The sequence below is a fragment of the Haliaeetus albicilla genome, chromosome 10, assembly GCF_947461875.1.
Source record: "Haliaeetus albicilla chromosome 10, bHalAlb1.1, whole genome shotgun sequence".
NCBI classification, from domain to species: domain Eukaryota; kingdom Metazoa; phylum Chordata; class Aves; order Accipitriformes; family Accipitridae; genus Haliaeetus; species Haliaeetus albicilla.
Genome location: NC_091492.1, coordinates 26,958,950 through 26,982,914, shown reverse-complemented (window position 1 = coordinate 26,982,914; position 23,965 = coordinate 26,958,950). Strand labels below are relative to the sequence as shown.

The window sequence follows — 23,965 nt, the reverse complement described above, 5'->3', positions numbered from 1 at the left end:
CTCCAGCCTCCATAAGGGGATTATGGGGTTTTATATAAGGGGAGGCGGGGGGGGGGGGCGCTATAGGGGGTGTCCAGGGTCCCCCATAGGGTGGCTTGCTGCCCACCGGGGACCCGCAGCCCCCTCTCTGTGCCGTCGAGGGGGTCCCCCGGGGAGGACGGGTGGGTGATACCGGTGCGGGGTCGTTCGGGACTTGCAGTCCACCGGGGTGCACCGGCGCCGGTGCACCCCGGTGGACTACAAGTCCCGAACGACCCCGCAGAGACGCAGGAACCGGGGGCGCGGGGCGGGGGGGGGGTGTGTGTGTGTGTAGGGGGGGGATACACGAAGCGGGGAGCGGGCGGGGATGATGTCAGCCTGCGGGGAGCCCCGGCGCGGCCAATGGCGCGGCGGGGCCGGGCCAGCGGCGGCGGCGGCGGCGGCGGGGGCGGCGGCGGCGGCGGCGGCGGCGGCGGCAGCGGCGGCGGCGGCGGCGGCGGCGAGCGCGCGGCAGCGGGCGAGCGCGCGGCGCCCATTCATGATCCAGCTCGCGGGGCCGGTGCCCGGTAAAGCGGAACCGGTGCCCGATAAAGCGGTGCCGGTCCCACCGTTATGGAGACATCGGGGCATCTCCACGATTCGGGCGTGGGGGACCTGGAGGAGGACGGTCGGTGTCCCTGCCCCTTACCGGGGGACGAACGGTCACCGCCACCACCGCCGCCGCCGCCGCCGCCGCCGCCTCCCGCCGCGCTGCCGCCGCTCCAGCACAGCCTGTTGCACTCCTCGCCCGGGTCGTTACGGGCCCCTCCTCCTCCTCCCGCCGCCCCCGCCGCCCTCCACCCTTCCTCCCGCCACGGCAGCCAGCTCAACCTCGGCGACCACCCGGCGGGCTCCGGACCTGGTAGCGGTAAACACCGGCAGCCCAGCCCGTTGGTCCACCGGCGGGACAGCAACCCCTTCACTGAGATCGCCATGAGCTCCTGCAAGTACAGCGGGGGGGTGATGAAGCCCCTCAGCCGGCTCAGCGCATCCCGCAGGAACCTCATCGAGGCCGAACCGGAGGCGCAACCTTTGCAGCTCTTCGGGGCTGGCGGACCCCCCGAGATCGTCGTCTCGCGCGAAGACAACCACGCGCCTGCCGCCTGCCGCCCCGACCGCCCGACCGCCCGACCGGCCCCCGCCGCCTTCGCCAAGGGGCCCAAGCGCAAGGCGCAGAACATCGGCTACCGGCTGGGGCATCGCCGGGCGCTCTTCGAGAAGCGGAAGCGCCTCAGCGACTACGCGCTCATCTTCGGCATGTTCGGCATCGTCGTCATGGTCATCGAGACTGAGCTCTCCTGGGGGCTCTACTCCAAGGTACCGATGGGTCCAGGGGGATGGGTGCAGGGCCCTCGGCGCTGGACGGTGCCCGGTGACATGAGCGCGGAGCCCTTTGCCCCATACGGTGTCCTGTGGGATAAACATGGAGCCCTCTGGCCCATCTGGTGTGGGCCGGGGCCATACGGGCTGGCTGGGGACCAGCGGGGTGGCCCCGGGGCCTTACGGGGACGCTGTGGCCACAGGTGTTGGACAGGGCGAGCGCCGGGCTGGGGGCCACCAGGGCCGCGTGCCGGCCGGCATGTGTCGGGGCGGGCGCTACGCCGGGTCCTGGCGGAGCCACCCCATGTGCCAGCGGCATGGGGGACTGACCCACTGGGGTCTGTGGTGCCCATCGCCAGCCCAGCGGGGCGCTCCTCGAGGCGCTGTGCCCTCGGTGGTGCGGCGCAGCCCCCTCCCCCCCTCCTCCACACCCCTTTCTTCCATTTTTTTTTCTTTTTTTTTGCAGGACAGTGTCTTTTATTTATAATTCTCCCCCCCACGCCCCTTCCAGCTCCTGCTCCCTGGCTGCGCTGGTTGGCAGCGATATGAATAACTCTTTGTATAGACATCTGTCATGTTATTTATACCTATCCAGAGAGGGGAAGGCATCGGCACCCGCGCCGGCAGGGCATGCGTGGCACCCATGGGCGTCAGCAGGACGGCATTGCTGAGGGGGCTGGGGGGCGGCCAGTGGGGGTCCCCGTGCCGTGGTGCTGCCGGCAGAGGGGAAGGAGCAGGTTGAGAAGGGGCTGCTCGACGCTTCCTGCCATTATCCGGCGCGGGCGGTAGGGAGGGTGGTGTGGGCAGAGGAGGCGATGGAGCTGGAGCAGGTGGAGGCAGGGAGGGAGGGAGGGACGCGGCTGGGGGTCCCGTGGGCGTGGGGGACCCCGCTGCCTCCCCACGGAGGTGCCAGGCCAGCACCGGGGAGCTCCTGAGCCCTGGCTGCCCGCAGCTGCCGGCATCGGTGGGAGCGTGGGGGCTGCGGGCAGCGGTTCCCTCTGCTCCAGCCGAGGCAGAGGGATGCCTCCGTGCCGAGCTCGCATCCCTGGCTCCCCCACCAAGGCAGAAGGATGCTTTGCTTCGCTTCACTGCCAGAGCCTCTTCCCGGCAGTTCTCACTCCCCTTTGGTAGGAGCAAGGCCGAACTGCCATCCCCCACCTGCGCCCGCTACCTGTTGAGCCGCAGCTGCCCTCGCCAGACTCCCTGGGCCCGCATGCCTGGCACCGGTGTGGACCGGCAGCCCTTGCTGGGCTGCCGGCAGCGCTGCTGCCACACTTGCTGGCCCCGGCACGCCAAGCTGCTGTGTCAGCCGGGGAAGACCCTGTGAGTCAGCGCTGCTGCCATGCAGCCGCCCGCTGCCCCGACCCCTGCCCCGGCGCCTGCCGCTCATTGCCATGCTCCTGCCGACAGCCACAGGGTGCGGGGGGGGGTCCCTGGCTCCTGGCCGCCCCAGGGACTTGGCCGGAACCACAGCAGTGGGCGACAGTTTATAAATCCCCCCTGGCAGCCCCCGGTGGGAAACCGGAGCTTGCCGGCAAGGACGTGGCCGTGACTGAAGGAGCGTCTGGGGCCGGGGCCGGCAGCTGTCGTGAGGATGGGGATGTCGGTGCTGCCGGCCCTGGCCCGGCTCCAGCTCTGCCCCATGGCTGGCAGCCGTGCCGCCGCGTGCTCCCCAGGCCGGAGAGTGCCGGGGCTGAGCCGGAAAGCGAGGATGCAGTGGCTGGGTTTTCCCTGCTCTCTGCCTGTCCCTTGAGTGTGGGCAGGATGGGGCCTCTCCTGCCTCCAGGGTGGCACCGCTGCTTCCCAGAGCCATGAGCAGCCTGTGCGGCACCACCGGGGTGAAGCATCCTGCCACCTGCATGGTGCAGGGAGGATGCATGCCGGGGGTGCTGAGGCATTGCCACAGTTTGGCCAAGCCCCCCCCCCCTGTTGTTCGTTGTGAGTGTGGGATCCAGCAGTGGCTCTTCCTGCTGGGTCCCTCCAGACCCAGTGCTGGCAGGAGGCATTGGTAAACGCGGTGGGTGTGCAGCAGCCTTTGCCAATAACGCTTGCTGGGAGGGCCAGTGGGTCCCCAGGAGGTGCAGAGGCAGGTTGTGGCGGCTGGGCTTCCTGGGGACCCACCAGGCCCATGGGGTCCCCGTGCGTTGGGCAGGCAGGATTAGTGCCCCCAGGAAGGGTCTGGCCAGAGCAGCCTTGGCACGAGCCCTGCCCCGGAGTTTGCCTATTAATAGCCGTTGTTTGGTCCCTGGCACTTCTCTCAGCACCAGCCATTATATCCACACAATTGTATGGCCGGAGCCAAGTTGTTAACAATGCACCACTGCCTCCATGGCAAATAGTCCCTTCTCTGTGTTTAAATACCCTGTGGGGATGGAGAACATGGGGAGAGGGACAGGAGTGAGGCCGAAGGCAGCCCGGCACGCTAGGGAGCAAAGGATGGGTGCGGTGTGCCATAAGCATGCCAAGTACCAGCATGCAATGAGCATGCTGAGTCTCAGCATGCCATGAGTGTGCTGGGACTCAGTGTGCCACAAGCGTGCCAGGTCTCAGTGTGTCATGAGCATGCCAGGTCTCAGAGTGCCTTGAGTGTGCCAGGTCTCGGCATGCTGGGGATGGATGGGGTGGAGGTGCGGGACGGGTGCGGTGGCAGAGCAGGTTGGTTTGGAGATAACACCTTGGTGAGGGGCTGCCAGTGGTTGGCGGATGCCTCGCCACCAGTGGGGCCAGATCGTGTCTGGCAGCAGCATGAGCTTGTTGGCGACTGAAATGGGGTCCAGAGGGCAGCCCGTGGGAGGGGACAGTGAATCCTGCTCTTCTTGGTGGGGTCCTGGGGAGCAGCCGCTTCAGCCACCAGTGAATCAGGGGCTGGTTTAATTTACATAGAGCTAATTAGCAGGAGGATCTAATTAGACCATCCATTAGGGTACCATAATACTGGGCTCATGCTGGATGCGGCCAGGGCACTGGTGTCACATGTGCCAGCGAGGGGAGACTGGTAATTACACTTGGCAGAATCGGATTAAAAAAGCCATTTTGGAGAAAGGGCTGCTCTTGCCTGTGGTGCCGGTGGTGCTGGCGGTGCTGGTGGTGCCCTTGCTACCGTGCCGAGCCATGTGGGGTGGGAGCTGGGGCAGCTGAAGTGCTGGCGGGGGGGAAGCATCTCCCTGGGGGTGTGGAGCCCAGCGTGGCGGCCAGCGCCAGCAGGGTCCCATGGCTGTGTCCCTGCTAATGCCCGCCCTGTTCTCGCCTTGCAGGACTCCATGTTCTCCCTGGCCCTGAAATGCCTTATCAGCCTCTCCACAGTCATCCTGCTGGGTCTCATCATTGCCTACCACACGCGGGAGGTGCAGGTAGGTCCTGGTGTCACTGGCGCCAAGCAATGGGCTGCCAGGGTGGGTGGCCAGGGCGGGCTGCGGGATTTGCCACCCAACCCAGTGGGATGCAGTACCTGAGCTCACAGCCTGCATGGAGCCTCCTCCCTCCTTGCTGGGGTCTCAGGGGGCAGTGAGGCTGGGCACTGAGGGGTCTGCCCGAGCGCAGCGTGCCTGGCAGAGCTGCCGGCGGCTGGGGGAGGCTGCAGCCAGGAAGGGCTCGGACCAGCTGAGATGCCAAGGAAAGCTGTGAAATCCTTTCCTAATCAGGGCTGCCCACTCTCTTCCTCCCAGCCCTCCCTGGCTTTGCTGGGAAATGACAGGGCTCCCAGTTTGCTCCAGGAAGGCTGCGCTTCCCCATGGGTTCTGGCTTCGGCACGATGCCAGCGTATTTTGGGGACAGGAGGAATGAATCGCCGGGCAGGAGAAGGAGCATCCTGGGAAGGGATGCTGAAGTTCCCTGACCCTGAGTTTCTGGTGTTTTTGTGCATGAAAGATCCCACCTCGTCCGGCTCAAGGCTGGGGGCTGGGGCAGTTTTGCTGGCCAGGGGGCTGGAGGCAGGCGCCCCGCTCCCTGCCTGCCTCCTGCCTGCAAGGGACCTTCCTGGGAGCCCCCCTCTCTGGCTCAGCCTGCCGGCACGGGAACCAAGCCCAACGGTGGGGTTGCTCAAAGCAAATATTTGAGAGTTCTGTTTTTTGCTAGAATAATATTTACCCCGGGGTGGTGGCAGCTGGGGTCAGCCAGGCGGGCCATGCCCCGACGCTCACCGGCTTCCTCCACTTGTTGTTCTTGGGAGCAGGTTGTGCAAACACAGTGTCCACCCGAGCAGCGTGGGGCTTCCCGCCTCTCCAGAGCCAAAGTCCCTGCTGCTGTCCCCCCCCCGCGGGGTCCTGGTCCCCGAGCACGCGTGTCGTGCCGCTGCGGGTGCCAAACCTTGCCATGGTCCAGCTGTGTGGCTCCAGCTGCTCTGCTGGGCCGGTTACACTGGCAAGGAAGGGAATGAGATCGGTTTGACTTGATTTGCTCCAGACAAAGCTGTGCTGGCTGCTGATCGCCCTATTATCTCTTAGGTGCTTATAAAGGGATTGCTGATAATCCGGCCGGGGTTGGAAGTGGGGCTGACAGAACTGTAAATCCTCAGCTTCTTGTCCCTTTTGCCTAAGGGAGCGCTGCACTTACCCCCTGCGGCACTGCCAGACCTCCCTGGCCTTCAGGAAAGACTTGACAGTGGCTTCAGCCTCTTCCCTCAGTCTTAATTGCATTAATTGCTGAGTCCTTCTGGACATCTGCCGCTCTCCCTGTGCCTCACTTTCTCCAGGGCTGGGGTATCGCTGTGCCTGGAGTCCTGGGTCCAGCTCCTGGGGTCCTGCCTGTCCTCTCCCTGGCTGCCTACACCCACTGTCACCCAATGGGCTGGGATGGCATGGGTCCCCGGGGTGTCCCTGTGCCCATCGCCTGCCAGCCAGGGCTGCAGGTGAACAAGATCCTCCAGCTGCGCCCCCCACCCCGGCTTCCCGGCTCTGCTTTCTGCTGCAAGGCCACGAGCTGCTGCTTATTGCGTGCGTCACTTGCTCTTCATTAGGCTGAGCGTGTGCAGAGAGGTGCCAGCAGTGCCGCCAGGTCCTCGCCTTCCCTGCACCCATGGGCAGAGGTTGACCCGCTCCTGGTGGCACTGGGCTTGGCACCCTGGAGATGACTCTGGTCTGCACCCTGGAGCAGGGTCTGGTGCCCCGGCGTCATACAAAGCGTGCTGTCCCCTGCCAGCGCCATGTTTATCGCCACGGCGCATGATGGAGTGCGGTGCTGGTGAGGCTGCTGGCTCCAGCTGGGAGGTTTTGTGGGGGCACAGCCCCCCTCATCCCTGCCCTCGGCATGCTCAGGGCTCTTCGTGCATTTAGTTTGGTGAAGCTTTTTTACCTGCGTGGCTTCTCGGCAGCTTTCCTCGTGCTTCGCTTGTCTGGAGCTGTGATGGCCAACATTCTTGCTCCTTCCCCTGCTGGAGCCAGTGCTGGGGGTGCCCCGTCAGGTACCGCTGGACCGCGCCAGGGTTTCCATGGAAACCTGCAGCGATGCACCGCAGGTGCAGGGCTGAATGGGGCTGGTGCAGGGGGAACCTGCCCAAATCCCCCTTGCTCCTTCCCTTCCCTGACCTGGCCCATTGAAAACCCCCCACACGCAGTCAAAAGGCTCCCTGCCTTTTTCCTCTTGCTAATTTGTTTATTTTTAACACCCTTTTCCAGGAAGGAATGGGCTGTCAGCTTGCTAAATGCCTGAGGATCTCCCTTGACAGCTTGGAGCATTTTTATAAACAATTTCTCAAACAAAGCAGCTAAAAGGAGCAGAGCTTTCCAAACAGAAAGGGAGGTGGCCGGGGACGGCCGCTCCGTGAGTCAGTCCCGGCGGCTTTTGTCGTCCCCGGGGAGAGCCCTGCGTGCTGTGTCGTGCCAGCAAGGCGGCTGGCGCAGGTGCACTGGGGCCTCCGGCAGGGTGGGAGGGTTGTTCCCAGGCGAAGAGCCAGCCAGAGCTGTGCTCCCACCCACCGCCCAGGCTGGAGCGGCCACAAGAGCTCCTGACCCCCCCGGGACGAGCCAGTGTCATTCTGTGCTTTGGAGGGTCGAGGACACGCTGGTGACGGTAGCGCTGCCTGTCACATCCCCCTTGGATCCCTTCCTAGCGGCGTCTTTGCCAAGCATTGCTTGCAGAGAGGCCCCGAGCGTGTCCCCGCTGCTGTAGGTGACACCAGTGTCCCCGTTGCACCAGGGACAAGCTGATGGCAGCCTCGGGACAGACCTGCCAAGGCAGGATGGGGTGGGTGACCCCCAGGGGTCTGGCGGTGTCCCAAAGGGGCCAGCCCAAGCTGCTATCCCCCCCCAGCTCCTGCAGAGACCCCCAATCCATCGCTGGCAGTGGGAGAGGAGCTGGTACCCAGGATGAACTGGTGGTTGCCATGACAACCGTATCCCATCACTGCCAGTGGCCGGGTCTGCTGGCTGTGGTGTTCCCTCCCCAAAAGTTGCTCTGGCACCTGGGGCGTGGTGGCTGTCATTGACACTGGTGCAGTGCTGGCAGGAGCAAAGAGGCTGGGGTGGCTTGTGCTGGTGCTCTGTGGCATGATGGCTCACTCGACTCTGTGCCCTAGGAGAGGAGGCTGTGCTGGGAGGTGGGCTTCTGCCAGCTGGTGTGCGGGAGTGGGTCAGAGGGAGCTGTCTCCTTGACGGGCCTGGGCGTGTGCTTGAGGCTGGGCAAATGAAAGCTTTCTGGGGTGTCCCCAGTGCCGTAAGCATCCTCTGAACAAGCAGGCAGAGCAGCGGAGTGGATGGCAAAGGCTCATTCCCACCTTTTCCTTCCTCTGCCCTCCCCAGCCCTCCTGGCTGAAGGCATCCCCAGCTCCACGGGACTCTGGTGTCCATGCCCCGCCACTGCACATGGTGGGATGCTGGTGGGGCAGGGTTGGCTAGGGCCACTGGTAACTCTGTGGTTTTGTGTCCCGGTAGCTCTTTGTGATCGACAATGGAGCTGACGACTGGCGGATAGCAATGACGTACGAGCGCATCCTCTACATCAGCCTGGAGATGCTGGTTTGTGCCATACACCCCATCCCCGGGGAGTACAAATTTTTCTGGACAGCCCGCCTGGCTTTCTCCTACACACCTTCTCGGGCAGAGGCAGATGTGGACATCATCCTGTCCATCCCCATGTTCCTGCGCCTCTACCTGATTGCTCGGGTGATGCTGCTGCACAGCAAGCTCTTCACTGATGCCTCCTCGCGCAGCATCGGGGCACTCAACAAGATCAACTTCAACACCCGCTTTGTCATGAAGACTCTCATGACCATCTGCCCCGGGACGGTGCTGCTGGTCTTCAGCATTTCCCTCTGGATCATTGCTGCATGGACGGTCCGGGTGTGTGAGAGGTGAGAGGGGTTGGGGCTGCGGGGATGGGGAGGTTCGGGATGCATGGCGGTTCAGGATGCTCAGTGGAGCTGCGATGTCCCAGCACTCTGTGGGAGGGATGCAGAGATCCGGGGGCTCAGCAGCTGCGGGTTCCCACCAACGAGCCCCCATCCCGGGCAGGAGGCAGAGGCAGGGACAGCCCTGTCCTCGCAGCACAATTCCTGGGGACAGGCAGGATCCCTGCGCGAGGGAATGGTGTGCAGTGCCAGCTAGCACGGGAGCCCCAGGAGGGCAGGTGGGGGACGCGGGGAGCGGTGGGAGCTGGCGGGGGCTGTGCACAGGGAGAGGCCAGAGGTGCTGCAAGGCTGGCTAGTGGCAGTGCCTGGCTCGGGCTCTGGCGTCGCTGCGAGCGACTGCCATGACAACACCACAGTGACAAACCCACTGCCGGATGGCATCACGCTGGCATCGGCATGCTCGGCACGCGGGGGTTGCTGTGGCGACTGGCTCCGGTGGGTACTGTTGTGCTTCCATCTCTCGAGGATGTGCCAGCACCCTTTTGTCCCCTGAGAGGAACCAGGGGGCTGTGGTGGAGGACCCCCAACCCACTCCAGCACTGTACCAGAGGGGTTTTTCCCTGGCCACGGTGCAAAGTGCCGGTGGCACCCGTCCATCCCGGGGCAGGGAGGGCAGGTGCCCTGCAGGGTGTCCTGTGTCCTGTCCCAGCACAGGGCCATCCCTGTCCCGAAGAGGCTGAGCTCAATGCCGTACTGCCATCAAAGCATGGCTAATTGCCCCGGAGGCCTCTTGGAGCCCGGGGTTGGTCTGCAGGAAAGTACCCAAAACAACGCACGCATTACGACTTGGTGTCTGAGGATTAGCAAAGTGAAATCCCTTTAAGTTGTTGCAGCAGCTTTGTGCCTTCCTTGGAACTGAGTTGCGAGGGATCATACCAGCCAGCACCTCTGGGTCCCCTGGGACACCCAAGCTTGCTTCTGGGTGCTTGCAAGGCGGGAGGAAGGCCACCCCTCCTCTTCCCTTGGGTGGGAACCATCGTGCTGGTCACCCCGTGAAGAGGCATTAGAGCAGCTTTAAGTACCGTGGCAGCGGAGCAGAGTGGCATGCTGAGATTTTACAAGCTTTTACAGGCTGTATTTGCCTTCCTGCCTCCCTTAATGATGCTCTCAGGATGTGCTGGATAGTTGTGTGCTGCTTAATTGTGTTTGGGAGATTTTTATTTCTGCCTCCTAAACAGGGAGCAGGCAGACAGGCTCCCAGGGGACGTGCAGGGGGTTGATTCTGCACCTGGGGGGCTTAGGCTGGAAAATGCAATGTAAATAAAGAACCATTAGTGACAAAAAAAAGATAGAAATGACGCAGACGAGGCGCTGCAGATCACCAGCACCACAGCTGCCATGAGCTGCCGCCACCTCCGTCTGTCTACAGAGTGGCAGACACAAACCCAGGCAGGCACCCGGCCGGGCTGGGGATGCACTGACCCAGGGGATTGCAGGACCTGGGGGGTTGCAGGACCCGGGGGAATGCAGGACCTGGGGGGATGCACAACCCCTGGGACATGCTCTGTCCCCGAGGGATGCACCGGCCCTGGGGCATGCACTGGCCCTGGGTGCCACATAGCTCCTGCAAGGGCCACCCAAGCCATGTCCCCGTGTCCCCAGTGATGGCAGGTTGCCGCACCGGCACTGGAAACCAGTTTGCTGTGGCTTGCAGGACCATCCCAACCAGCACCCGCTGGGGCTGTGCAGCTCAGAAATGGCCGTGCCACTCCAAGACACAGTCCCCGGCCTGGGGTGGCATGGTCATGGCACGTCCCTTCAGCACTGTGGGCTGCTCCAGTGCCCGCGGGCTCAGCATCGCTGCTGGGCATCCTCCCGTGCATGCCGGGGGGGCCGCAGCTCTCCAAAGGCAGCAAGTTGCTTAGCAACCTCGCCCGCTCGCCCGGCCGCTGCGCAGAGCTGCCTGCGGTGCCGGCAGTGCTGCCGGCCTTGCCCGCCGACGGCATGCACGTGTGCTTACACGTGTGCATGCACGTGCAGCCAGTCCTGCTCCCCAGGGTGAGGGTGCAGCCAGCCCGGAGCTCCCTGGCAGTGCTGCCCAAACCGATGGGGTCGGGTCAACTGAGCCAGTGGTGCCACAGAATCCTGGCGTGGCGATGCTCCGCTCGGTGGTGGCGCGACGCAGAACCAGGGTGATGCTCGTGGCAGCCCCGCCGGTGCGGACTGGCTGTGCCCTTAGTGGGGGGCAGGCGGACGAGGGGGCGATGGAAACCGGCGCTGGGGTCTAACAGATTGTGGCAGCCTTTGGTGTGACCGGGTGGCCCCTCTTCCTGCCCGCACTGGCTGTGGCATGTGCCGGCTCCTCCTGTTTATCAGCTCCTTCTGCTCAAAGTGCTTCTTGGCAGAGAAAAACATCTGTCTATCTGTCTGTCTGTCTGTGCCATAACCCCCTTGCCCAGCATGATGCTCCCGGGGTCATCCCCGTGGCTTGAGAACTCACATCCTGCGGGCTGGGCTGGGCTGCGCCTTTCCCAGGGGAACACACTGGCTGGGATGGAGGGTGCGTGCCCCTGCTGGTGCTGGATTTTGGGGAGCCCTTGCTGTAGCTGTGGTGGTAGGCTCTGGCTCCCCTGGCCAGCCCTGCCCAGAGTGCGGCAGTGGCCCTTGCCATGGCTGAGGGCACTTTCTCGTGCACCAGCATCTTTCGAGTCTCCAGTTGCTCGGGGGGAAAAACATTTCGGAAGAGGAGAAAACCCAACTGCTCCAGGAGCGAGGAGCCGGGATGAACCAGGGGGCATTGCCAAAAGCTCCATCTGGTTTCCCTCTAATGATTTCATGACGAGGCAGGGAGAAGCCTGCCGGGGAGAGGGATGCATGCAGGCAGGAGGGTGACCATCCTGCCCGTGGTGGGGCAAAGGTGCTGCCTGCTCCTGCCCACCCTGGGGCTTGGGGCTGAGTCCCACTGTGGGCTGGGCCAGCCCCTGCATCCCCCAGGAAGCATCCCCACGCTGCTCAGCTGGGCTCGTGCTGGCCCTGGGGAGCCGGAGGCAGCCGAGGCCCCTGGTTGCATGTTTGCTGGAAGAGCCGCAGCCGGATGCTGGGCTGGCCAGGGCGGTCACTGACCGCTCAGCAGGGACATGGCCATGGAAAGTCTGCAGTATCCCCAAAGCTGTGGCTGCTCCATGTGTACTTTGTCTCAAGCATGTGAGCCATTCCCCTTGCGCTGTCCGAGAGCCAAGTGCATGCCGGAGGCTTGGCAGGATCCATCCCCAGTGGTTCTGCTGGGGCTGCTGACAGCACTGTCCACCGAGGCAACACAGGGGGAATGGGCTCAGCCCAAGCTGCAGCAGCAAGGGGATGCGGAGGACGCTGGCGGCGAGCTAGCGTGGTCGGGAGCTTTGCAGAGCTGCAGCTGTTTCTCCCATCAGCCAGCTCTTACCACCACGTGGCACCGGGGCCACAGGCGGCAGGACCGGGATGTGGTGACAGGTCTGACCGAAAGCAGAAGCCCTTTCCGTTGAGTTTTTGCTTTGATTTTGTCCATGTGGGTTTTCTGGTGGCAGAAATTGTGCAACCACTGCTGCTATTGGGCAGCCTGCCACGTTATTAATCCCTATTAATCCCCAGGTGCCCCTGTTGCTGCCTGCAGCTGTCCCCATCCCCTGTCATGACACTGATGCCCATGTGTCCTTGGCAGGTACCACGACCAGCAGGATGTAACCAGCAACTTCCTGGGTGCCATGTGGCTCATCTCCATCACCTTCCTTTCCATCGGCTATGGTGACATGGTCCCGCACACCTACTGTGGGAAGGGTGTCTGCCTGCTCACTGGCATCATGGTAAGGGCCGTGCTGAGCTGGTCACCTGTCCCTCAGGCTCTGCCTGTCCCTGTCACGGCTGCAGGGCCACCAGATTTTATGGGGACCTTCTTCCCAGCTGGCTTGTCCATGCATGAGGCATAACGGCTTCAGCTCCAAGGTCTTGCAGCCTGGATGCTGATAGAGCTGTAATTGCAATTACTGTAAGCACAGTAATTAGCAGGACATGGCAGTTTGGTTAAGGAGGTGAGGGTGCAGGCTGGCTGTGTGCCTGGTGGGTGCTGCAGTCCTGCGGGGCGCAGTGTGGGAAGCCAGCCAGTACCCTGCCCTGCGGTCCCCACTGGTGAATTCGGGGTGGATTTGGACACACTGCAGTGGGGTCGGGGATGTCCCCAGGGAGCAGAGGGGCCCCTGAGCATCCCTTGGATGTCCCCATTCACGCCACCTGGCTTCCATTGCCCGGAGCGATCCCGGATGCTGCTGGCTCCTGTTGAAAGCCGGGACCAGCTGGGAGCCCTCCACTCCCCCGCACTCCCGCCAGCATCACCGCTCTGCCGTGGCTTTGTTTCCTTATGGTTAAAAGGTCACCATCCTCTGGCATACTGCTCCAAGGCGCCCATGAGATGTCCCGGCTTCCAGGGCTTTCCAGCCGGGGCAGCCAAAGGAGCGTCCGGGGGCCCTGCGGTCACAGCTCCTCTGTGGATCTGCCCCAGCACCCAGCACCTCAGCTCTTTGGCTCCAGGCCCTGGGAGTGGAGCTGTTCCCCTCCTTTCCCACCTGGGGCAGCCCATGCTGGTGCCCAGCACCGGCTGGGCTCGGCTCTGCCACTCTGTGCCCCGCAAGAGCTGTTGGCTGAGCTGGCTTTGCCGGCGGGTATTAATTTTATATTAACTGCAAGTCTTTGACCTGTCTCGTATGAGGTTGGGCATCAGTGAGGATGCTGCTGCTGATAGGAGCCAAGCAAGGGAGAAAATCCCTACTGGGGGGGGGAAGCGGCGTTTCCCAGCAGCATAGCGCAGGAGAGTGGCCAATGGCTTGGTCAAGGGGGTCCCGGTGCCATGGGCTCCCAGAGCTCTCCCCCAGCCAGTGCTAACTTTGAACTGAGACACCATCCAGCAAAGCATGCCCCTCTCCCGGCGCCCATCTGGCAGCACAGCTCCCACCCTGCCGGGGCTGGGGACCCCCATTACCGCTGGGGCTGGGGGCTCCCCTGGGCTGCTGGAGCCACGGGACTGGGGTGAGCCGCCCCACAGGGAAGAGAGAAGTGGTGGGAGCCGAGGGCACACAGCAGGACCTTCGGGGATGCTAAAGGATTCAGCTCAGAGCATGATGTTAATTAATGACTCTTTAATAAATTAACGATCATTTGCCAGGATCATGGGCCTCTGCCAGAGTGCTGGGAGGGGGGAAGTGGCTCATCTGGTATGGGCAGCGGCAGGCAGAGTGCAGGAGCACCACAGGGAGCAGAGTCTTGGCACCTTTGCTTTCTGAAGACAAATACGTGCCAGAGATGATGGCTATGGCATGGATCTGGCCGTAATCGCTGGGATAAACGACCTTCTAGCTGTCACTGTTGGGAGATGTGGACATTCGGGGGGCCCCTTCCCCAGTCTCCCCCAGGTTGCCTGGTGCTTCCCCACTGCTCTCCCATCCTGGACCCCTCTTGAGAGCAGAGGGGGTCCCCATCCCACAGGGCACCAGCACAGGGCAGGTCCCTGGCCTGCAGTGGCACTGGTAAGCAGACTTAGCCTGGCCATTTCTAACAGGCACCAGGGAGGCGAGAGCTCACTGCTGATCACCACTGACCTCATAAATCACCCCCGGCCTCTTCTGTTAATTACCTGGCACATTGTCAACTGCTCAAGGACACCCAGGCTCTGTGATGTCTCCTTGTTAGGGTAATGTGGGTGGGAGGCCATGGAGCTTTACTTAATTAGGGGTTTGCAATGGTGAGGGTGGGAGTGCTGCTGTTGCATGAGGGTGCTAGAGGGTGATAAACCATTTCTGTGACTTATGTCCCTGCACAGGGTGCTGGCTGCACGGCACTGGTGGTGGCTGTGGTGGCCAGGAAGCTGGAGCTTACCAAAGCTGAGAAGCATGTCCACAACTTCATGATGGACACACAGCTGACAAAGCGGGTAAGGTGCTGCAGGGGGAGCAGCAGGACTGGGGGGCCGTGCCGTGTGGAGGGACCTGTGGATGGGTATGATGGTGGGAGGAAGGTGTCAGCACCTCTGGGTGCGGGTCTCACAGGTACCGTGGTGGAGGAAGGTGTCTGACTGCCTCAGATGCAGCACAGGCACAAGGGTTACAGTGAAAGCAAATAGCACCAGCTCTGTATGGGGGATTTAGGTGATATAGGATGCTTGGCCGCACACCTGAGATGAAAAGCCTGGGTTTTTTTTTTTTCCCCTGGGAGGATACAGACTCCCTCCTCTTGCGGAGCATGATCTTACTTAGCTCGGTGTCAGGAAGACAACCGTATTTTGGAGATTCAGTGCCTCGCCTGCCACATAGGAGAGCCATGCCGTGAGGCTCCTGTGGTTTCCATTCCCGAGGAGGGATCTGGAGGCTGTGGCCATGGCTGGGGGTCCATGGGGTTGCTGGTTGTGCCAGGGTCCGGCATCACATCTCTGGCAGCCTGTGGGGGCTGCAGGAGGTCTCTGGTCTCAGCAGCCTCGTCACAGCAAAGCGTCGGCAACCTGACAGCGCCGCGTGATGTAATGGGCTCTGCTTGCCTGTGGCAGGAGTGATATTTTATATAGGGGATGGTGTCAAAGCAAGCGTCGTTGCAGCCCTTGGAAGGGTGACCTCCCAGTGCTGGGACGTGGCCAGGGCACCCCACTTCGCCCCAGAGAGCAGAGCCCCAGGCAAAGCCACACGCCGGCAGGAGCCCTGATGCTCTGGGGATAGTCAAAGGCCTTGGCATGGCTGGGCCAGGAAAGCAAACAGCCGGTTGGCCCTGCTCCCCCAGCCATGGATATGGATCTGTGGGCTCTGTGCCAGGCAGACGGCGGCCAATTCATCTTGGAGTGAGCAGCAGAGCTGCAGTTTAGCCGGGGAAGCCTGCAGAAGCTGTGTCCTCGTGCTGGCAGCATAGCTGGGACCTGCCAAGAGCAGCAGATGCATGCAGGAATCAAGAAAAACTTTGGGATTTTTTTCTTTTTCTCAAGGCTTAGGGTACAGCTTCATGCACGGGCAAGGAGCCCGGTGGCGGAGCATTGGTGTAGGGTAGGATGGGGATGTAGGTGCACCGGGGGCCAAGATCCCCTGCTTGGTGCGGGCAGCTCTGCCTGCCCTTGCTCCTGTTCGAGCTGCCCGTGATCCCTTGCAAAGGTGCAGGAGACTATGTGGGAACAGAGCTGAGCGCCTCGCTGCAGCTGGGGCGAGTCAAGGGCTCTTGCAGCACTGGCTCACGAACCAGCGGCTCACAGCAGAGCCAGACTGGTGTCTCCATGAAATCCCATATGCCAGTGCAGCCAGGGCCAGTGACCTGCAGCCAATTCTCCTCTTGCAGATTAAGAACGCGGCAGCCAATGTCCTGCGGGAAACGTGGCTCATTTATAAGCACACCAAGCTGCTGAAGAAGATCGACCATGCTAAAGTCAGGAAGCATCAGAGGAAGTTCCTACAAGCCATTCACCAGTAAGGGGCTGTGTGCTGGGCAGGGGGGCTGGGGGGATGCTGAGCCCCAGCCCCAGGGGAATTGTGGTCCAGCTGCTGGCAGGGGTGTGGGGACAATTTCCCATTGCCTGGGATGCAGGCAGGTCTCCAGCTGCAGTTTGCACTTGAGAAGGGGATGTAGTCGTGTTGCTCTTTCCTTCTCCCCAGGTTGCGGAGCGTGAAGATGGAGCAGAGGAAGCTGAGCGACCAAGCCAACACCCTTGTCGACCTCTCAAAGGCAAGTTCCTGCAGCAACCTCTTGGCTCAGCCAGGCTGCCTGAGTGTTTCTTTTCACTTGGAAAAACTAAAGCGGACCTGGCTGTTCGCAAAATACTCCGGCTTGGTAAATGTCAGCTGGGAATAGCTGCTGTGGGATGGCTGCCCGTGCAAGGCAGGAGGGGAAACACAGATACAAGCCAGGGTCTGGGGGTGGGGGGTCATCCTGCTTCCAGGAAAGGTCTTTGCTCCCTGCACCCCCTTTTTGCAGCCCCAGCTGGGGGTACCCTTGCTTGGCAGCACAGGGCTGGCTGCCCCTTTCCCCTCTGCCTGCACAGAGGCTGGGTTTCCTCATTTTAATGTCCCAGGTCGAGCCAAGCTGTGGTCACAGTGCCCTGTGAGCTCCTAGAGTGGACTGAGATGCGGCGGTTCTCAGGGCTTTGCTTGCAGAAAGAGGTTATAGGGCTCGACCCTATCAGTGGCAGTGGCACTAACACCTCCACTGTCCCCTCTGTCCCCTCCCCAGATGCAGAATGTGATGTATGACCTCATCACTGAGCTCAACGACCGCAGTGAGGACCTGGAGAAGCAGATCAGCAGCCTGGAGTCCAAGCTGGAGCAACTCAGTGCCAGCTTCAACTCCCTGCCCCTGCTGATGGCTGACATGCTGCGCCAGCAGCAGCAGCGCCTGCTCGCTGCCGTCCTGGAGGCGCGGGGGGTTGGTGTGCCGGTGGGCCCCCCCCAAACTCCTCTCTCTGAGAGCCCCATCGGGGTCAGCTCCACCTCCTTCCCCACCCCTTACACAAGCTCAAGCAGCTGCTAAAATGCAGCCCCTCAGCCCCCCCACGGACAGGGGAAGCATTTCCACGCAGGTCCCGAAGTCTCCATGGACTTTCTTCTGGTCCGCAAACTGCCGCAGGACCCTTCGGCCGGAGCTGGAGGGACCAGCAGTGCCGAGCGATGCTCGGAGCTTTGCCAACACTTTGGTATCGGGAATAGCATCCCCGTTCAGGTGCCTCTACACGTGGTGAAGGAAGGGGACGGGAGACAACGCCTTGGGCAAGCCCGCACCGCCGTGTCCGGTGGCAGACGGAAAACCCACGCTCAATCTCAGGTCTTCATATTTGAAAACAAAACAACAAGTCAGAAGCACTGAAGCAACGGAGACACCAGAGGGAGAGTTTTCCTCCCCTGTGTGGACCCTGCCGGGGGCCAGGGCACTCCCCTCGCCCCCTGCCCCTCTCACCATCGCAAAGCCCTGCCGGGCAGATGCCAACGTGGTGGTTTCTTGCACAGGCTCTGACCTACGCTGCCCACGCTCCATCCCATCTCCTTACCAGGACCCACATGAACCCCCTGCAATGTTGCTGGGCGGGTGACAGTGTCTGGCCGTAACCTGCCCGGGGGGTTCTCCAGTGCTGTGAGTGTTTTCTGCCTGGGCAGAACAAGGGACGCTTCTTCTTGCTGGTCCTCGGTGTCACATTCTGCCTGGAGACATGTGCCAGAGCTGGGAAAGCAGTGCCTAAAGCATGTGGGGATGCGGGGCTGGGCAGGGCTGCCCCCAGCCGATGTGGTGATGGCCAATGACAGGGCTGGCTGGCCAGCCTGGACGCTGGGGGGGGGTCTCCAGGTGCTCACATCACCACCCACCCAGGAGCCCCCCCAGCATTTTGGGAAGTCAGCGGGCTCTTTGCAGTGGCCTCAGAACTGCTGGATGAAAAAACCTCATCAGCTACAACCACCTCTGCTTGCACCAGGAATGTCCGTGCTCAAGCCCAGCCGGCAGTGCCAAATCCACCAGGGTCGAGTGGGGGCTTGCTGGCAAGTGATGCAGTAGTGGGGGCAGGCACTTCATCTGTTTAAAACAAAGCCCATTGCCTTCGTGCTGCTTCTGCTGGGTTTGGTGGGGATCAGCGGCACCATCCGGTGCCCTCTCAGCAACAGCGCCCGTGCTCGGCATTAGCCGCTGCCTGTGCCTGCTGAAGCGCAGCCCATCATGCTTTACTTTTTTTTGCCGGCGGTCAGCTTCCTGAGGTACCCTTGGCATCACCTGGCTACTTCTGGAACCAGCCATTTTCTGTTCCGCTTTCACCATTTCCCCCTTTTTCCTCCCCAGTTCTGCCCTGGGGTTGTGTTTGGGTTCTGCCGGATCCTTGCACGGAGCCTTGCCTGCTGCTGCTGGGCTCCGGCTTTGGGGCTGGTGTTTGCTGCTTTCAATGAAAACTCAGCAGAGGCTATTTATATATTTTTAAACAGATGAAGTAACCATGTAATTACTCCATGATATTAATTACACCTCACCCAGCAGTGTCAGTAATTGTAATCAAAGTTACTGTGTTACTCCAGGTATACTCAGCCTGTAATCTTCTCCTTTGTAACTCTTTCCCTTCCATAAATAACGCTGGATTTTGTGCGTACATAGGCAGGGATGTATCAGCCCGATGCTGAGGAATTTCTGTGCAAATCTCCACTTGCTGCCAGTGGTAGGTGGCTTACTTTTTGTGCCCTACAATTAAAGTTACACAGAAAACAAGCAGTAGTTAGTGAGGAGCTCTCCCCCCTGCTGGCCCCAGACAGCGGCAGGAGGAGGAAGAGGAGGAGGAAGGCTGCAGGGCAACAGCAGGAGTACTGCAAAATGAGCTCCCGGAGCTGCAGAGGTGGTTGTATTGAGCCCATTGGTAGCAGGGTGGCAAGACATGGTCGTTTCCATCACATTCAAGGAGGAGAGGAGGCACACAGCGATTGCTGCCAGCCTTTTCTGATCCTCGGCCGGCAGGAGATACTCGGCTTCTGGGAATGAGCTGCTCTTCCCCTCTTCCAAGCTCTTGTCATTAGTATAATTGCAGGGTGGGCAGGATGGCTGGGAGAGCGTTGCTACCTTGGCAGTCCCCCCAAGGTCTATTCTTAGCCCTGCTGCTGCTCCCCGTGTGCCTACAGGTGACCCTCAGCCCTACCTCCCTGGCAGCAGAAGCTTCTGCCCACCTCTGTAAGGAGGTTTCCAGTGTGGCAATGGAGAAAAGGTTGCAAATTCTGAGAATGAGCCTGAAATGCAGCGTCTTCACTGGCCTGCAGGCAGCCAGCAGAGAAAAAGCTTCTGCACCTCTCCCAGGGTTCAGGCAGGAACAAACTGCTGCATGTAACGGGGCTGTGTATGGGGTGAGGTGCAAAGATGTATCCGAAGGTGTCAGAGAGCCAGAGGAAGTATTGCTGCTCAAGAATCTCTGTCACCAGTGGGAACCTCCTTACGGGCTAATGATCAAGTCTGGGAAATCAAACCAAGTCAGACAAGACTGGGTTGCTGTCAAGACCTGTCAGCTTTCTGGGACCGGAGGCACTGAAGGGGAGTAAAGAGCCAGTGGTGAGTGCTTCAGGATTGCAATGGGTGCAAGAGATCCTTGTCTTGGGGCAGACCCACTGCTTCAGCGGGATTTCACCAGGGCTGACAGGAGCTGGGCTGGGGTGGTATGATCTCTGCACCTCGCACCCCACACCCTGCATCCCCCAGCCTCACCCCTGCACCCCAAATGAGGCCTCTGCCTGAGACCTTGCAGCCCTGGGTCTGCACCTTGTACCCTGCATCCTGCACAGCCCTGTGCCCCCATCCCACACCCTGCAGCCCCCACCCTACACTCTGTACCCCACCCTGCTCCCTGCACCCCACCGCCTGTACCCCTGTATTACACCCTCACCCCTGCCAGTGCTTCAACACTGGTGCCGGTAGCCCTGAGCACCGAGCTCACCAGACCTCACCGAGGCCAGCACCGAGACTAACCCCCTGCCCCAGCCCCGCTGCTGGGACCGGGGAGCTGCCCCGAGGCCATGGTGAGGGCAGGAATGGGGGGGAGCCCCCAGCACAGTCCAGCCCATGGCATCCCCCAGTGCTGGGGTTCTCTGGGACCAGGGTGCCCACCTGGAGCTGCTGCCCTGCTCCCTGCAAGTGGCTCTTGGTCACCAGCAGTTGAGCGGCCTCAGTGCAGGTGGCAGCCCCCCAGCTCACACCCAGTGGAGCGTGCGTGGTAGCTCAAGCTGGAGCTTCCCTTCCTGGCAGCGGCCGGCAGGTCTCCGTTACAGAGCTCTGGTAAATACTCCCCAGCCAGTGCTGTCTACACACCCTGAGAACGTCATTTTGGAGCCTGTGGCCCCAAAGGGCATGAGGACAAGCAGAGAGAAGAGCTGGGACCAGTGACCAAGGTGGAGGAAAAGCACAAGAACAAAACTGCGATGCAGAGTTATAATCCCAAAGAGATGCTGACCTTCTGCAGCTGGGAAGCATCCGACCCCATGCGCCAACAGGGCTGAACCCCGAAGCCCCTCCAGGACCCACCTAGCCACAGCCAGTCTCATTTTTGGCACAGCCTCGGGTTTTTTGCTCCACGAACCTCCTCCCTGCACTGCCTGCGAGGAAACGTCCTAGAAATGCCAGAAAAATACCACATCCTCTCTGCAAACTCACAGACGTTTCTGTCCAGACTTAAGGAGCTTCGACCTGGGTTTGCATCTTGCCTCTGTACTGCTCGCTTCTTTTTTAACAATAGGGGAAAGCATAATAGTTTATTTTAACTATGAAATATATTGCTATATTATAAAAGTTATTGTAACTTTCAATTATGGTTTTGTACCCAACCTGGTTGTCAGCAGGCAGCAACGCCAGCCTGCTGCCAAAAATGTCTGTTTCTGAGTACAGCCGCTGCTCCTGGTGAGGATGGAGGCCAGGGTGGCAGAGGAGGGGTGCAGGACCCCAGCCAGAAAGGCTCCCCACGCTCCTTATCCTCTACCCCCCAGGTATTTGTTCCCATTACCTGGAAGCTGGCCTTTAGCAGGTCCAGATCCACGTAGGCTGATGGCACCAGAGCTTTGCTTCTCCCTAGGGAAAGATCTGCCCCCCACTTTTCTCCTGGGGTCTCAGCAGTTTCTGGAAAGCCATTGCCCCTCCAGGTCATCTCCTCCAGCTGAAGGAGGGACTCAGCTCCCTAGGCATGAGCTGTGCAAGAGCCAAAATTCCCCCTTTCCCTCAGGATGCAGGCTCTTGTGGAAGAAGTAGTGTGGAGCATGATGCTCCCCTTCTCCAGCCAGACTTTCGGCATGTTTTGGCTCAGCACGGGCAGGATCCAGGGAGGCTTTGAACTAGGGAATGACTTGTGCCTAGGAAAGGGTGATGGTGCTGGTCTGCACTGTACTGGCTGCTGAAACATGCTGCTCTGCCTTTCGCCTGGTGACAGGCAGGCAGGCAGGCAGGACTGTTCCTGCCTGCTTTAGCACCCTAGACGTGGAGCTGGGCTGTGTGGCATTTGCTTAGAAGGAGACAGGCAGAAATAGCATGCTCACTTTTTCTTCTCAGGTCAACACCTAATTTCTGGGATGGGGGTAAGGGCAGCCCTTCCCCGGTGACCTGCACTGTTGCAGGCAAGGTCTGCACTCCCGGGAGCGATCCTGCTCTCCCGGGGTGAATTGCTCCAAGGGAATGCAGCCACTGTGCCTGGGAGGTGTCCGGTTTGGGCTTCGTGCCCTGCTCTGGGGAGCTGTAGCTTTTGCTCCCTCCAACCTGAGGCTGCAATGGTGTAGGAGGACAAAGTCCTGAGCATGAAAGAGAAACATGATGAGGTTGCAGGGACTGCTCCATCTCAGCCTTCCAGCTGATGTACTCCTCGAGCCTCAAAGAGCATTCTCTTCCTTACCTCCAGCTCCTGAGCTGCTAGACCTGATCCCCATTGGATCAAGATCTGTGGGCAAATAAGTCTTAAAATGTTCTTTTGCAGCCCTGATGCTCCTTCCTGGCCAGTCTTCCCACATGGAACGTGACCACGTCCAGGAACGAGCAGCGCCTATGGGACCAATTCTTGCTGCTTTTGCCCAGAGAAAGCCTAAAAGCCCCAATGCTGGCTCTTCCCCATCAGAGTCGCAGTCACTGCCGTGCCATCATTGGTATCACTGTTATTACTGTCACAGCTGTGCTGGCCTGACCCTCCCAGGCCAGTTAAATCCCAAAGGGTCAGAGCTGCCATGAGCTCCAGCGGCTCCTTGCTGGTCCTCTAGACCTGAAATCCCCCCTCAGAAACCAGCTGGCAGATGGTGGCTGCCTGGGATTGTCTGGTTGGGGCTGTTCCTGCCCTACACATTTGGCCCCACTTGTGGGGCAGTTGCTGGAGGCAGCTGCCCCTTGTTGGGACATGGCCGGGACCAGCTTGGGGGTTTATAGCTCTGCCAGAGGAGAGGGGCTGGTTCCCCCCGGGGAGGGCAGGGCTGAGCCTCCCCTGCTGCCAGCTGGGTCTGGGGGTGCCTGGGGATTTCTAGGGTGCTTTGGCCCTCTGCACCGCTCTCCCTCGGGCTTCTCCTGCCCAGCAGCTCCCAGCTGGCTCAGAGGCCCTGTGTAATGGCCACTGGGTAGGTTTGCTGGTGGGGAAGGTGATTCCTCAGCAGTTTGAGAAGGGGAAGATGCTGCTTCAAGGCTCTGCACTGGTCCCAGCTTCTCTTCCAGCTCTGAGCTCCCTCCTGAAAGGCACTGAGAGGGCTCAGGGCAGCAGAGAGGGGCTTTTGCAGGGGAGAGGAAAAGCTGCTCCGTGGGATTAATTATTTCCCTGTGGGATGAGCCGCCTCAGAGCCCCATGGGGCACTGGGCAGGGCTCTGGCACTGCTTGCCCGGTGGGTGCTCTTGGCCGGGACCTCCGGTGCTGTGGGTGCTGAAAGACATGCGCCCAGCTCTGCTCCTTCTTCTGCCCAAAGTGTTCTTCCTCCCGCTGAGGTCTCAGCACGCCCTGACCTGCCGATGCACTTCCCAGCAGGAGCTGCTTGCGTGTTTCTGTGGTCAGGATCTGGCCCTGGGCTTCCTCCTTCTGGTCCGATCTCTTGGCTGGAGGGAAGGGAGCGGGGACTGGCCCGTCTCCACAGCCTTGCCATAAACCCAAGCTGTACCCAGAAACAGGCATGTTTTAAACTATGGCTTTAACCTGTTCACTGTAAAAAGTGCCTTGGACTTTAATCTGAAGAGGTCAGTATCTATAAATATTTACCTGTGCGGGTGTGTAAGTATGCAGCTATCTATGTATAGTTACACACACAAATATATGATATATACGTACATCTATAAATGCTTCAGACCCATCTGTTTTGCTGGTCTTGGGAGCTCTCTTTTTGCCACTGGGGTCAGGGTCCAGCTGTGGAGCAATGTTGGAGGCGTTTCTGCTGCGGTTACACCTCGCCGTAGGAAAGCCTTGCACTGTGAGGATTGTGCTCAGTGTGGTTCTTCCACCAACGGTGCTGAGCAATCCCGTGCATCCTCGGGAAGCGTCTTGGGGTCTATCTGCATGCTTTGGGGAGACCCTGGCAAGGGGGAAGCATCCCCTTGTGCGGGGGGATGCTGAGGCTGGGGTAGCGTCTCCAGAGCTGGGAGCTCCTGGGTGCTTTGCAGAACCACATGCGCTAATTGCTGCCTCTCGAGAATCCCTGGCTCCCGCGCAGCTGCCTTGCTTTACATGAGCAGCGAGGTGTTTTCCAGCCACCTGCTCCCAAAAGGGCTTTTCTGAAGGGGGTTGGGGTTCCCGTGTGCTCGGGCTGTGGCTCAAGGAGAGAGCAGAGGAGCTCGAAGGCATGGTGGATGCGCTTTCCTCTGGCTCTGCACCAAGGCTCCCCAAGGATTTCCCTCCCGCTCACC

At 60.8% G+C, this 23,965-nt stretch overlaps 1 protein-coding gene across 1 annotated transcript; it reads left to right on the top strand.

Annotated features, from left to right (window-relative positions):
- The first annotated feature begins 475 nt into the window (after positions 1 to 475).
- On the top strand, positions 476 to 23,402 carry KCNN3 (potassium calcium-activated channel subfamily N member 3). The gene is made up of 8 exons (XM_069795568.1): positions 476 to 1,335; positions 4,593 to 4,688; positions 8,205 to 8,623; positions 12,318 to 12,459; positions 14,466 to 14,576; positions 15,956 to 16,083; positions 16,270 to 16,339; positions 16,844 to 23,402. Exons 1-8 carry the CDS (start codon positions 592 to 594, stop codon positions 17,138 to 17,140), a joined length of 2,007 nt encoding a protein of 668 aa, XP_069651669.1. The 5' UTR covers positions 476 to 591; the 3' UTR covers positions 17,141 to 23,402.
- Positions 23,403 to 23,965: the final 563 nt, after the last annotated feature.

Bases quoted from the DNA above. Each gene is read 5' to 3' on its own strand.
- KCNN3 (XM_069795568.1), top strand. From the start codon at position 592: ATGGAGACATCGGGGCATCTCCACGATTCGGGCGTGGGGGACCTGGAG. The intron at 4,689-8,204 runs GTAGGTCCTGGT...GTGTCCCGGTAG, and splicing joins ACCACACGCGGGAGGTGCAG to CTCTTTGTGATCGACAATGG. The intron at 12,460-14,465 runs GTAAGGGCCGTG...GTCCCTGCACAG, and splicing joins GCCTGCTCACTGGCATCATG to GGTGCTGGCTGCACGGCACT.